Source organism: Cryptotermes secundus, unplaced genomic scaffold, assembly GCF_002891405.2.
Source record: "Cryptotermes secundus unplaced genomic scaffold, Csec_1.0 scaffold42, whole genome shotgun sequence".
NCBI classification, from domain to species: Eukaryota; Metazoa; Arthropoda; class Insecta; order Blattodea; family Kalotermitidae; genus Cryptotermes; species Cryptotermes secundus.
The window spans coordinates 83,382-98,401 of NW_019720161.1; the positions used below are offsets into that span (position 1 = coordinate 83,382).

General features: G+C 38.5%; 2 protein-coding genes across 2 annotated transcripts in view; one reads left to right on the forward strand and one right to left on the reverse strand.

Moving 5' to 3' along the window:
- Positions 1–1,035: 1,035 nt before the first annotated feature.
- Positions 1,036–15,020, reverse strand: part of LOC117282521 — a 53,055-nt gene continuing 39,070 nt past the window's right edge. Inside the window, exon 2 of the mRNA XM_033752474.1 lies at positions 1,036–1,249. Within this exon, the coding sequence (XP_033608365.1) occupies positions 1,061–1,249 (189 nt within the window). The 3' untranslated portion in view covers positions 1,036–1,060. The remainder of the gene's footprint in view (positions 1,250–15,020) is intronic.
- On the forward strand, positions 2,001–13,932 carry LOC111866959 (glycine cleavage system H protein, mitochondrial). Its single transcript, XM_023856353.2, has 5 exons — positions 2,001–2,436; positions 6,091–6,170; positions 7,510–7,573; positions 9,978–10,109; positions 12,110–13,932. The coding sequence occupies exons 1-5, from the start codon at positions 2,283–2,285 to the stop codon at positions 12,205–12,207; spliced, it is 528 nt and encodes a 175-aa protein (XP_023712121.1). The 5' UTR covers positions 2,001–2,282; the 3' UTR covers positions 12,208–13,932.

Here is a 15,020-nt window from a genome sequence, read left to right on the forward strand (position 1 = left end):
TTTAACCTGAAGATGGAGGCAGTATGTTTCTACACAGCACATCATTCAGAAGGCAGTGAACTTCATAGTCACTGACATGAGAATCTCATGTTACACATGCTGTACTGTGTATATAAGGTTCTGTGACAGTATGTTTTACATAATCTGTTCCAGAATTGATACTTTGACCCTTCAAAAAAAAAAAGGCAGAATGTGTAATTCACATTGTTTTTATACAGATAACTTCAAACCAAAGTTCTGCCAAGATGACCCAAATGAAAGGTCATAATCAAAAGTATAGTTGTCATGTTTTCTGTATGCTCACTGCAGTGTTGCCAAAACAACTTTTATGTAAAAAGAATTGTGCTTGAGAAACAGGGAGCCATGATAGTGTAGTCGGTATAGCGACTGGCTATGGGTTGGAGTTCAAGCACCACTAGGGTCAAGAATTTTCTCCACGTCCAGGCTGACTGGGGTCCAACCAACCTCCTATCTGATGGGTACTGGGGGCTTTTTCCCTGGAAGTAAAATGACAGGGGTGTAAAGCTGACCACTCACCTCCAGCAAGTACCAAGGTCAAAATGTGGATCTATGGGGACAACTTTTCTTTTTTTAAAGAAATAAGGAAATGTTGTCAATGAATGTAAAACATTCTACGCAGAGCTCTGAATTGTTCATGATCACACAGTGGCATTTTGAGTTCAGAGTTCTGCCTTTATAAATAATGCTATACAAAACTGCAAAAAGTAAAATATGATGAAGGCTTGGCCTAATAACATCAGCATCCCTTCTCTGCAACAAGCCAGGTGCCAGATCAGAGATGAAGCCCCACACTTCAACACTGTGGATGTGATGTGCTGCTTGGTCAGGACATTGATGTATGAGTATGGAAGAATGGTAAAATGGTGATCAGCAATGGAAACTCAAATAAATTGGAAAAATCTGCTCATCTCACGTGAAGTCATTCAGGATGAACCTGAGGCTCAGCACTGAGAAGCCACCACCTGAGCACAGGTTGTCTTTACATCATGACCACCAGGGGATAGCCTGCAGCACTTTATTGTGACCAGCAAGGTACAGACTAATTTTTGGACATTCCACTTGAATTTTTATGCACCAGCCACCTCTCCCAGGAATGTCCCAGCTGATGACCCAGACCTGGATATGCCTGACAACCTGTCAGGGCTAAGAAGCCTTGAAGTACCACTTGCAGCATTGGGTCATCATCTTTCTTAGGACTGCTCTCAATGAGACCCAAGATCATACAGATCTGGAACAGTTAGCCCTAGATTACTGTAAGATTGTGGGACTTCTAGACACTAGACCAAATTCACTGCTAGTAAGATGGAGCAGTGACATTTCTTCATTTTAGGAAATAATAATAATAATAATGTAAATTTTAACATAAATGTATATAAGAAGAAGAAGAAACTGGTAATAATCACATTGGTCCCCGTGTGTCATAGCAATACTCACCACTCCCAAGAACAGACTGCAGTCTGTAAAAGGAGAGGTCTGGACTGGTTGTATATTTGGGGATCAGGGAAGTCACTCTTCTGCACAATATGGAAGCAGTGTGTAGCTCCAAAATATTCATGGCCTCTGCAGTGTTTGCCAAAACAAAAAGAAAAACGTTCTATATATGGTGTGTTCTTGAAGGCCACAGTTACACATCAGGCTGAAAATGTTTAGTCTGAAAAATTGTATTATGGTCTTTTGGGATGACTCCATCTAGCTTCTATCATGAAAATGGTGGGAGGAAGTTCTTCCAAAACGTTGGTAAGCCACAAGTGTCAAGTCATGCATGTAGAACTTCTTTGTCACAAGCCTTAATTGGCCGAATGTAACATTCGACGCAGTGACAAAGGATACACTTATCAGACTTGACGGGGTCAAAGACACCCACCGAAACAGCGTACATAATGTTTATCCAAGACAGCCAATGTTAAAAGTTATCGTCAAGTAACATTGCCATCGTTAGGACTCGAGTCGCATCTTGTAACGTGGACCCTGCTTAAACGTAATTTATGACGTATGTGAACATGGTGGAGTGCGTAGTACATGTGGTAAAGGAATGTTGAGAATGTGATTGGTGTATTTCCTACTTACACTTACCTTCATATTTAAATATTGTAACAAGTTATCATGTGTAATTATTAGCCACATGCTGTAATTTTGGACATACTGGAACCTTTAAGGTGTTTGGTCACGTGAGTTAGGACCATACTCGAAATATAAGTGGATTGGTATTGGTAGTTTTCGTCTTCTGTTTCGATCAAAGAGGAAAGGGAGGCATTATAAAAATGAATCTTTGTCTTCAAGTGGGTACAAAAACAAGACAGATGACTTCTAGGTCGTTTCATATACTGGGTATATTGCATAAAAATTATGTTAAAACACCCAGTATATCACTACAAAACTGCAAAACCATCACTACGGCCCTTACTTGTTATGCCGGTTTGTAGACAATTTCAGTATCAATTTGAATAGTTACCACACAGCAGAGTATCAGTAGAACTAGGTGCATGCTCTATAGCATTAAGTAACATTATGTATAAAAAATAGAATAATATGGGAATTAAGATCTGATAACATGAATGTTATCTTCGTTTCCATTGCGTGCTGCATTTGAATAAAGCAGTTTTTTTTTTAATTTTCAAACCAGTGTATGTTGTTATACAGTATTGTATTTGTTTTTAATATAATTGGTTATAAAGTATGGTATATAATGTAAATAAAATTAAATCACAGATGTCTGCAAAGTTCATTGAGGGTTAATTTTTGTCTGCTTTTTTAGAAGTTTTTAGTTGGTCAGTTTATCAACATTAAGTTTAGGTTATGTTAGATTAGGCGCTATGGTTATAGTTGACATTAGACAGTAGTGTTGATAGTAGTATGTCAGATGTTCAACATTTAGAGTGAAGTCCAAAAATATGGATTATCTCTTCCACCGACCTTTCCTTGGGGCTAAAGTGGCTGGGACATGAAGTTCCACTCACATCCAACTAGTGTCCGAATCAAGAAAATGTGGATCTATACATCCACTCCCCCCTATGTCTGCATGGCGTAGCGCTTAATTAGTTAAGCACATGGACAACCTTATCTTTGCCTCATCCACGGACCCTGTGGTGATTTCATAAAACAAAATGACACCAGCACTGGTCAAAACATGCTTAGTGATGAAACTGAAAAGGTGCAACATCTTACCTCAGAACTATTGTTAGACCTTTAATTAATCATTTAGTTCATTAGGTGATTGCATGTTGATGAAACATAATTTCATACACAGTGCATTCACTTCAAAGCCATTTAGGGTCCTTTTAGGAGGTTTTGAAGTCAGTCACCTGGAGTGAATTGACAATAAATTGCTACTGTCTTTATTTTATAAATTAACTCTGAACATCTGAGGTATTAAACTATCATAAAAATCAAAAGATTAGAATGAACCATGTGTCCATGTATGTGGGACTTCACAAAAATGTTGCTTGGCAACAATCAGCTGCACCATGAAGTGCAATGTGACCTCCCAATTCATTTTCAATTCCTGCAGCTGTTCTTGTGTGTGTTGTTTCCATCTTTCCAATCTGACAACGTGCAATCAAAATATTTATTATCCTCCAAGGTTTACCATCTCTTGGGTGAGTTTTCTGATTTATTGAAGAATTTGTCTTCCAGGAAGTAGCACCGTGTAGATCTTGTGTGAACCGACCCTAAGGATGGAGGTGATACATTCCTCCAAAATGTTGGTTCACACAAGATCTACACGCTACACATCCCAGAAAACAGCATTCTTCGTAGTCACTGCCGTGAAAGCCTCAAATCTTTCTTATTTATTATTTGGAGGTCCCTCAGATTGTGATGCCTAAGGGTGTAGCTTGTTTAGCTGACTTGTAAATCCAGAACTGGTGTTACATGGACACAGTTCTGTGTTTGTAATAGAACTCAACTCACTAAACAAAGTATTACATCATTCAATCCATTTATAGTGTTGTACGTTTATATCCAGAAAACTGTAACTTGGATATATAATACACAAACGCAGATCAGTATGTCAGTTCCATAGTTTGTTTTAATACATGTTCACTTAAGAAATTGATTAAATTGGAAAGACTCGGTAGAATTCTCATTTGTTTAGATAAAGCAGCAGTACCTTATTTATGAGTATGAGGAGTGAGCCATAGAAACCGGCCCTCGCACGGCGACCTGCAATGATCTATTGTGCTTCCCCTATGGATTAACCATTTATTAATCCTACACTTTGAATGAAATGTAGGACCTTATTTATGGGGGCATCATAAAAGTCACTTGGTTCCATGAAGAACTGACCCAGGTGACAATATCTGAGGTAGGCTACAGCCTCACAATCATGTAAGATGTGTGTGGCTGATTCATCTTCTTGTAGGCACCTTTCACAAATTGGGTCGTCAGCAGTACCTTAAGTAGATCGACTGAAGATGATGGGCCGCACCATAGCTCAAGCGGTTGGTCGCTGGCTTCCCACCACGGCGGCCCGGGTTCAATCCCGGGTCTGGTCAAGTGGGATTTGTAGTGGTCAAAATGGTGCTGGGGTAGGTTTTCTCTGAGTACTTCGGTTTCCCCTGCCAATCTTCATTCCACCAATTGCTTCACAATCACCCTCACCTATTATCTGGGGCTGGTACAATAGGCCAGAAGTGGCCGCAGTACAAGGGACTTAGTCCCAGCCCACTAGAAATAAAAAAATAAAAAAGAAACTGAAGATGACCTAAATAGTAACCTCATATAACAGAAGATAATATTTATTGCCAACATTCTTGCTTATATGTATATAGAGCAGCCCCTCACATGGGGATAGCAGGCACAGTTGGGTACAGTCTAAGCTAGCTTTAAGTGGTCTTCTTAAAGATGTGCTGTACCTCTGTAAGTAAGTAAAGTAAAGGTATCCCTGTAACAGGCCGTGTAGGCCCATAGGGTTGTGAGATGTTGAGGTTCCCACATTTTCTAGACACTCGGCTGACACTTGTCAGCCCTATGCGCCAGCCACCCTTTACCTCCAACAATATTCCAAGAATATTCCTGATACTCAATTTCTGTTAGAGGCTGAGTCGACCCTAGGGCCATAGTGTAGCTGGAAGGATTAGGTCAATTGAAAAAATCCAATGACCTCATCAGGATTTGATCCCACGGCCTTCCAGCTTGTAGCTTAGTGCCTCAACCAACTACGTTACCGCATTCCCCTGCTGTAAGCCAAACACTTAGCTCATCTGCAGATACAGCATTGGCTCTAATTTTACTTGTTGCTCTGCTTCAAACTTACCTTGTTTTTAATGGATGGAAAGAAAAGTTATCTGTTAATGTAGTAGGTGCATAATAGTGTTGTCTGACTGTTAAGGAAGAACAATAAATTCTGTGAAAGCCATACTGAGTAAGTTTGTCTAGTGGTAATGCCCTAGACTTACATTTGGGAGGTTCCTGGTTTGAATCTTGGGTGGGACAGTGGCTATCCTGACTGAAGTTTTGAAATTTCCCTCAGTCCCTCTGAGCGATAGCTGGGATAATACCTGGATATGCTGCAGCCTTTTCCTTCCAAATCCCTAGTAATCCATCATTCAACAATCATCCTTTTATCTGATGCTACATAGTCTTAATGGGGTACGTGGTAGCATAGGTGGTTGAGGCACTATGCTACAAGCTGGAAGGTCATTGGTTCAAGTCCTGATTACGTGGATTCTATCAATTGACCTAATCCCTCCAGCTGCACTATGGCCCTGGGGTTAACTCAGCCTGTAACAGAAATGAGTACCAGGAATCTTCCTGGGGGTAAAGGGCGGCCGGTGTGTAAGGCTGACAACCTCACCGCCATCTGCGAGCTGATTGTCTAGAAGATATGGGAGCCTCGACATCTCACAAACCTATGGGCCTTTATGGCCTGTTACATGGGTAGCTTCACCATTTTTTACCTTTACATAGTCTTAATACTAACAACATTGTTATGTAGCCAACAACAAAAAGAAAATTGAACGCTGTGTACAGTAGCTTTGGGGAAGTCTTTCCGTAGGACTTATGTAGGCACTGTGCACTGGTGCCATGAAGTTTAAATTATTGCCCATAAAACTGTATTTTATTTTCCAGAACGCATGTATACCAACAAACATGAATGGATTTTAATTGATGGGAAAACCGGAACAGTTGGCATCTCTCACTATGCACAGGTTAGTTTATTAATAAGCCGTTTTTAGGGCTGTGAAGAAACTAGAGGTCCAATGTGGGAAGTCTTTTAGTGGCATTCTGTTTATCTGGTGCTACAAAATTGTATGAAATATTATGTCTGAAGTTCTCACAGCAATGAGTATGAAGAATGCAACCTTGAACATGTGGAATTTGGTATATGTATAGGTACTGATATTTTGGAGAAAATAATATAACATGACATCCCAGAAGCCCATAATCTTCATGCTACTCCATTTTGATACTGAATTTCTGTCATCAGCACTAGAACCATTCAGTGTGCTCTGTGTGCCCAGTTAGATTCATTTTGTGTATTTTATGCTAGTTTAAACAAAAGAAAATTAACTGTGTATGAAAAAAGCATTAAATTTGAGGGGTGATATGCTATGTAAATAAATAATTAAAATCAAAACATAATAGTACATAATAACCAGGAATGAGAATCTTTCTAATTACATAGCAGGAAAGCAAGTAGGAGCTGATACAGATGCCAACATTTCAATCGCTGCAGTCCTGCCACAATTTAAAGGTTTCACTCTCTGCCTTCATGTGATTCAACAATGCTAAGCTTGGGTTAAGAAATGCATTCCTGTTATCACTTCTTTATTTCAACTCCAGATGTCAGAGCATGCATTTGCAAGCTTGCAGCAATCAAATCACATACTGGTATATCCAGCAGCAGAATCGTAAGGTGATCCACAAAGCACAAAATTTGGCAATGTGACTGTCGGCCAGTGCTGTTCTGAGGTGGACATAGCTGAGTGCTGTTTATAAGGGATCGTAAAATCATTACAGGACTGTGGTTATTTACTGCAATGTTAGTGCCACCTGTAGTTAGGAATTGGTAATCATGCAGAGCTTTTTTGGTCAAATCCAAATCCAGAAGAGGATAAGTTAGGAATTCGTAATCATGTAGAGCTTTTTTGGTCAAATCCAAATTCAGAAGGGGATAGCTTAGGAATTGGTAATCATGCAGAGCTTTTTTGGTCAAATCCAAATTCAGAAGGGGATAACTTTTCTTAGTCTTAGTATTATTGAGCCAAAGTCTGTTTGATGCTTGGAATAGCTATTGGAAATGTAGCAACAACTGTTGTTTCAACAATTTTCTCAGGTAGAAGTTGGAGTAATTCACCATCATTCAGTGTCTTTTTCATACTTTCTGTGCTATTATATTTAACCTGTTCAAGTTCTGGGATTTCATAATTCTTTTACATTGCTTAGGTATGTTAGTTTGAAAAGGCAGATGCTGTTGTCTTGAGATTTTTCCCCTAAGTTAATCTGTTCATGTAGTTCATTCAGTGTGGCATTGTTTTTGGTTTTTAGGATGCCCTTGGTGATGTCGTGTACGCACAACTACCTGATGTAGGCACTGAGGTCCTGAAGAAAGGTAAATATACCACTTTAGCAGAGAAGTGACTTTCAAACCACAGATGCACATGCATGCACACGCACAGACACACTGAATGTCAGAATGACGTAGGTAGCACACGATCTTCATGTTAGAGAGATCTTGGCTTCAAATTTCAGCTCAGAGATGGGCTGTTGTTACAGAGGTGTTTTTATGATCTTCAATTCCTTGATGCAGATGCTGGGATAGTACCTGGGATTAGATCACAACTTCCATCTGCATCCTTTACAATTCGCTGTTGACTAATCATGTAAATAAGATCTCAAAATTTGTGACAGTGTTATAGTAATATAATTATTTTGTTCTTGGACATTATCCAGTGTCCTGCTTTTTATTTAAAACACAACATTTCGGAGACTGGATTCTGTCGCTGTCCTCAAGTAAAACCTACTCAGTCTGCTTTTACCGGTTCTCACGGTCTCTTCGCTTGCAGATTTCATATATTTTTTCTTCTACCCTGAAGATGGAGGCGATACGTTCCTCCGAAACGTCGGTTAACACCACATATACACGGTGCCAAATCCCAGAAGACTGCTTTCTTCATAGCCTACTCAGTTGGGCCCAATCAATAGAGCTAGTCCCCATCTCCAGACTAACTCTATGATGGGCCAAACTGAATGGATTTTTACATGACAACAGACAGAATCAAGTCTCTGAAACACTCTGTGTTTGAAATAAAAAACAGGATGGATAATGTCCAAAAATACAGTAATTGTAATCTTGTCATTTGATATATAATCTGAGCCATTGAAAGCATCATTAAATAAGCAATTATAAAATACAGTTGTGCAATGTGGAAGGAATGAAGATTGGCAAAATGCAAAACTCTGGAAGTACTCACTGATACTGCATGTTAATGGGTGGCCCAAGTAGCTTTGAAACTTTACCACTGTGTTGTCTGCCATGTTAGTGCTGCCATCTGTACAAGTTCATTTGTAAAAGCAAATCAAAATCCTAAACTTTTGAGAACTGAACCAAAGGCCAGACTTTTTGAAAACATAACTGAGAACCTAACCATGGGAACACGTTGTTCAAGGCAGGTTCTAAGAATATAATTTGGATCTTGTTCTTAAAAAATAAATTTCTAAAGTTGCGGAAATACCCCCAGTATCCATGTTGTGTTCACTCTTGAAAATGAATTATTACCTACTGGTGTGGGGCTTTTCGCCAGAAAGTGAGACACTTATTTCCAGTAGTAGAAAGCAAACCTTGTGCAGCCATCGTAGAGCCAGAATAGCAATAAAATAATAAAGTTGAAACAGGGTGAGAAGATGTACAGTCTACAGCAAATCATTGTAAGACATCACTGATACATATTACTTAAACAGATGTAATGGGCAAAACTTAAACCATTACAGAAGGCTGTACTGAGTACCTAAAGGATCTCAGAATTCCTGCAGGTAATCAAGGATCTACTCAGTGTGAAAATAAAGGAAATGTATATATCATTTATTCCCCCATCTTGGTTAATGCTTCCAAAAATGGTTTTACAGTAAATTAAAATTGTTTTACTCTTTGTCTTTTCCTCTTATTATCTATCCTGAAATTAATATTGTGACATGACTACTTAAATATTGTCTGTTGCATGGGAATGGCTTGATAAACAAGGTTGCCATTACTAGGCGATGGCTAGCCAGCATGTCAGTGACGATGACTTATGTATTGGAAACGGTGTTTTCTGTGTGGTCCAACCCAAGGCTATGTAACGGACTGACCGACCGAAGCCAGTCAGTCTCAAGTCACTGGTTAGTGACTGTGGTTTGCTAGCTGTAAGTGAGCAGCGCACAGTTTATGGTTGGTTAGAATTCATAATCTAGCGATTTTTGGTGAAAACAGGAACCCTGCAATGGCCAGTGAAGACATAACAGACTGAGACTCAGTGTATGCTGTAGTGATTTATTAAGTGTATAAATTATTAACATTAGTGTTATAGTTATCTGTAGTTAGAAGATGTTCGGTAAACCCAAGCATCAATCCAACACCTGTGTCTGGTCACTGACATATGATAACATATTCATTTTATATTTTCATTGTGTACAATAATATTTTGGGGCATGCAGTAGCTTAGTTGGTTGAGGCACTGTGCTACAAGGTGGAAAGTCATGGGTTTGCGTCCTGATGAGGTGGATTTTTTCAGTTGACCTAATCCTTCCAGTCGCACCATGGCCCTGGGATCGACTCAGACTCTAACAGAAGTGAGTACCAGGAATCTTCCTGGGGTGTAAAGGGCTGCTGGCGCATAAGGTTGACAACCTTACTGCCATCTGTGAGCTGATTGTCTAGAAAATGTGGGAGCCTTGAAGTCACACAACCCTATGGGCCTCCATGGCCTCTTACAATAATATTTTATCATGTTATTTGTGTACACTTTACTATGTTGCAGATGAATGTGGAGCTCTAGAAAGTGTTAAAGCGGCCAGTGAACTGTATTGTCCCCTGTCAGGCAGAGTTATAGAGAAAAACGCTGCAGTGGAGGAAACACCTGCTCTCATAAACCAGTCTTGTTATGAAAAAGGTATGACAAAATGAAATACTTACTTTTCCAGCATCTCAGGCATTTGTAAATGAGTGTGACTCGCTGTTACAAACAAGGTGTAAGGCAGCCTGATTTCATTAATGCAAGGTGCTGAATGTGATAAACATTCGTTTCTGGACTTTACCCATCATACAGCGTTCTGCTCAGAACACGATGTTTTGAAAGCTCGTTAATGTTTCTATTGTCGGGTGATAAGCCAGAGAGACATAGACATAGTCTCATTAGTTCTTTCTGATGAACTAACTGTCTTAGCACTTCTAATGTTATGTTGTTTGCTACATTACCTCACAACGCAGACTGCACAGAATGTGTTCTGATTGGGTTCTGTCAGATCAGAAGAATTCAGACATTTTCAGAAAATAAATCTGTCATTTGTTTATATATACTGAGAAGTTGAAAACTCCACACTGTGTGTTGCTGAAGCAGGAGAAGAAATTGTGTGAAGATCTCATGAAACACACTTCCCTTCATTCTGCATGTGGGAGTAATAAGAAATATGGAGTAATTATGCAATTTAGTGCAATTTTTCATATTACATATTTTAAGTAGACATGCATTGAATCTGTTAGATATAACATAAAGACCTTCCATCATAATAATATTCGTAATTCTTAATATTGTAGCATGTAGATGTCATGATATGTAGAGAAAGTTGCTCATGTAGAATTTGCAGGGGTGTGTGTGTGATGGATGTATTCCAGTACAAGACTCCACATGCGTAGCTTCAGTGGTGAATTAGTTACTGTTTGGGACAGAGAGCTGTATGTAGAGATCACATTGCTGTCATCTTGTTTTATATTTTATAAACAATTTCCTACACATATTTTTCAAATATCTGTTACCACACAAAATTTGATAGATCTGTGTTATTTATATGTGGACTGGTTTTGCTCCCACCTCAGAAGTTCACATGACCATTGTGTTGGTATGATTGGTAATAGGAAATTAAAACGTAAAAGGTGGGATGACTTCCAGGGACATGGTGTTCATGTAGAGCTGCATGAAAATCCATTGCTTGGGTTAGAACTGGTTTTAAGGGGGGGAGACAGATGTGTCACTTTGTGATACCATATGCCTATATTTCCTTATGACAGTTACATAAAAGTCGGCTAAAAATATAATTAACCAATGCAGTTAATACTTAGCCTTTCCTTTATATAAATTTGATCTGTTCACAAATATGATGGGGTACCCAAAAGAAACTGAACTAATTTTTTTGTGGGCAGAGCTTTTGTAGTACCACGTTTTGCCGCTATGAGCGCATAGAGCTAACATTCCTGAGTCGATAAGCCGACTACCGTTGCTTCAGAAGGTAAGGACTAGTTTCAGCAGAGTTTATAGTGACAACTGTTTTGTGTGATCGTCGTTTTTGCAATGGCTGATTTTTGTGAACAGCGTGCGGCGGTGAAATTCTGCTTTTTGCTCGGGAAAAGTGGAACAGAAACTCTTGAAATGTTAAAAACGGCGTACAAGGACGATGCTATGGGGAAAACTCAAGTGTTTGAGTGGTTTTCCTGTTTCAAAAATGGTGAAATGTCAATCGATGACAAACCTCGTTCTGGTCGTCCTTCCACNGTATGACCCCTGTTCCTCACCCTTCATACTCACCCGACCTTGCCCCGTGCAACTTTTATTTGTTTCCTTGAATGAAAAGAGACATGAAAGGAAAAAACGACGGAGGCGCTGTCAAGCATCTCAAAAGATGAATTTAGACAATGTTTTGAAAACTGGAATAAAAGACTAGACAAGTGTATTAGTGTAAGTGGAGAGTACTTTGAAGGGGATTGAAGGTTTGTGCTTAAAATTTTGAATAAATAAGTTAAAAAAAATAAGTTTGGTTTCTTTTGGGTACCCCCTCGTATATCGTTACTTTTTCATCTTTAAACCAAATTTCTGTCACACTGGTGTGTTCCTAAGTAGTCATGAAACCTGGATATAATTTATATGCATTTTCATAAGAATATGTTCTCTGTTTACAGGTTGGTTGTTCAAGATTGAACTCACAAATCCAGATGAATTGAAGGAATTAATGACAGAATCTGAATATGAAAATTTCCTCAAAACTGATGCCCATTAAATAGAACAGATATTTTATTAAAACCATATTTGAGATTTTTACCTTTTTGTATAGAAGGTATTTCTTTGAAAGTGTTTTGAGTTAAAAGACCATTTAATTTATTCTCTATCGTTGCAATATAATAACAGAGAATTTTGTGTATAATAGCATCATTGTTTCTTCAAGATATTATTTTGTCACTGGGAAATAAATTCATTATAATGTATCTGTTTCATGTTCTCTTTCATGAATTGAAACATGGTTGTGTAATAATCTTTTACGCAAATCAACAGATGTGTTTTAAGATTTTGAAACTGTTGCAACTGCTAACAGCTGTTCTTGATACAGTTTATTGCCTGTTGTTCAAGGATGGAAATGTCTTTACAGAATTAGGCAGACACTCCGTTTCAGTAAAAAACCTCAGAGGAATGGGTATTTTATATATTTGCAGCTAGAGGTATATTCTAATTCATTTGGAACATTCATTTCTTATTTCTCACCTCCATGAATGTTCATTGCATTTATTTGTAAGAGTTTTTGAGAGGTTCAGAATATCTTACAACATGTTTTATGTGCCATAATAGGATACATTTTTATCAGATTTATGTATATATGATATTTAACAGTAAATAAAATACATGATTTGGTGAGGGGGGGGGGGAACAAGAAGATGTATGGTGACAGTGTTGTCTGTTTACTCAGGCAGGGAACTCCGGCTTCTTGATTTGCAGCCTGGTTCCTGCTATGGTAAAAGTTGCATAAGGACCTGATCAGAAACATAGAATGTTGGCATTATTGCTGCAGAGTCACATAGTATTTCATCTAATATGGTTTTCTTAACCCTTTGTATTCAAATTTGATGTGTTTCATTCTGGTCTGTCATGAAAGGTTAAGCAGTCCCGTCTAGTTTCACTCACCAGTCACATTAGATGGAACTGTTTAACTTTTCATAACTTTGTATTTGAGTCCTTTTTGTGCCCCTCTTGGCCCAACCGAGCCAAGCTAATTGGAAAACATTGGTGTCTTCAAAAACGTTCCTATTGCTCTGCTTGCCCACATTTTTGCTGATCAAGATCATGTAATTTCTTCCCTGCATTGGTGTGCAGAACAAGCAGTTGTGACATTTGACTGGATTGGTGGTTTTCAGGGATTTCTTGTGTCATGTATATTGGGATATATCAGCCATCATACTTGTATTTGCATTATGTTACGATCTGAGATTCGCACAGCAGTGACTATGTATAGCACAGACTTCAGGGTTGAAGATGGAGGTGATAAGTTCCTCTGAAATGTGAAGCTTTCTTCAGACTACATGGCATTACAACCAGAAGAACCCCTTCATATTCACATTGTGTTTATACTACATTCATTGTTTTAATTTGTTTATACAAGTGATGTTTGTATGTAAAATTTCTCACTTGCTAGTGACGTTACTTAGGTTTAGTTATTGCTACTAGGATCAGTACATGGCAGTTAAAATGAGGGATTTTAATTTAGAAGACCTTGTAGTACTTGTAGACACTATTCTTTTGTGAAAGGAAATGTAGTTTATTTTGAAACACTGAGCAGATGTACGTTACAAAAATGAACTGTATGATCTGTGCTCTTCATAAATAATAGATCTTAAATGTTGTATTTGAATGTTGTCTCATTCTCTAAATTTTATATTTTTGTGGGTTTTATAGACATATTTTTTGTATGTTGTTAACGAATGTTTATTAAAGTTGTTGAATTATTGAAGTGAAACAGATGTTTGAGGAAGAATGCACTGTACCTCAAAAGATCTAAAATATGGTTCACTCATAAATTTATTTCATCCTAGAATTATATTTTCCTTTGATCCCTATGTTTTATGGATGTGTAGGATGTTTCATCAGAATGTTACTCCATGAAGTTTGTGTGTCAGTTAAGCTATAGGCAGATCCCAATTTAGTGGATATTTTTATGGTTCCAGCTCATACCCAATGTGTTATTTTCCTGAATTTAGTGAATTTTGGTTTAGTAAATAACTCACATTTAGTTTAAGAAATTTTGACCTTCCAGAAATCATAACACAGTTTATTGTGAATGTGATCAAAATAATACTGAAGACAACCAGTTACGTGGTGCAATCCAAAAGTTCCCGAAATATATTAATAAAAACTGTTACATCTTACCTAGATCTTATTCTGCACCATCACCTTCAAAGTAGTCCCCTTGGGAGCACATACACCAATCCCAGCGTTTCTGCCACTTTACAAATGCATCCTGGAAGTCTTTCTTTGTTAGGGTGTTTAGTACCATCTGCGTTTCCGCTTGAATTTCCTCAACTGAATAAAATCTTCGCCCCTTCAACTTGATTTTCATCTTGGGGAAGAAAAAGAAGTCACATGGACCTAAGTCTGGCGAATACGGTGAGTGGGGAACAACTGCCATCTTGTTTTTAGCCAAAAATTCATGCACAACGTAAGCCGTATACGGTCGTGCGTTGTCATGGTGGAGTACCCAGTCGTTCGTGCGCCACTTCTCTGGACGTTTTCTCCTCATGTCCTCCCTCAAACGCCTTAGAACATCGCGATAGAACTCTTTTATTGACTGACCAGGAGGGACGAACTCCTTATGAACAATCCCGTCAATATCAAAAAAACAGATCAACATGGACTTAATGTTGTTCTTGACTTGTCGAGCTTTATTTGGCCGAGGTGAAGAAAGGCTCTTCCATTGTGACGATTGCTGCTTGCTTTCAGGGTCGTAGCCATAAACCAAACTTTCGTCACCAGTGACAACCTTCGAAAGAAAGATTGGATCCTCTTGAAGCTGTTGCTGAAGTTCCCTGCAGACTTCCAAGCGATGCT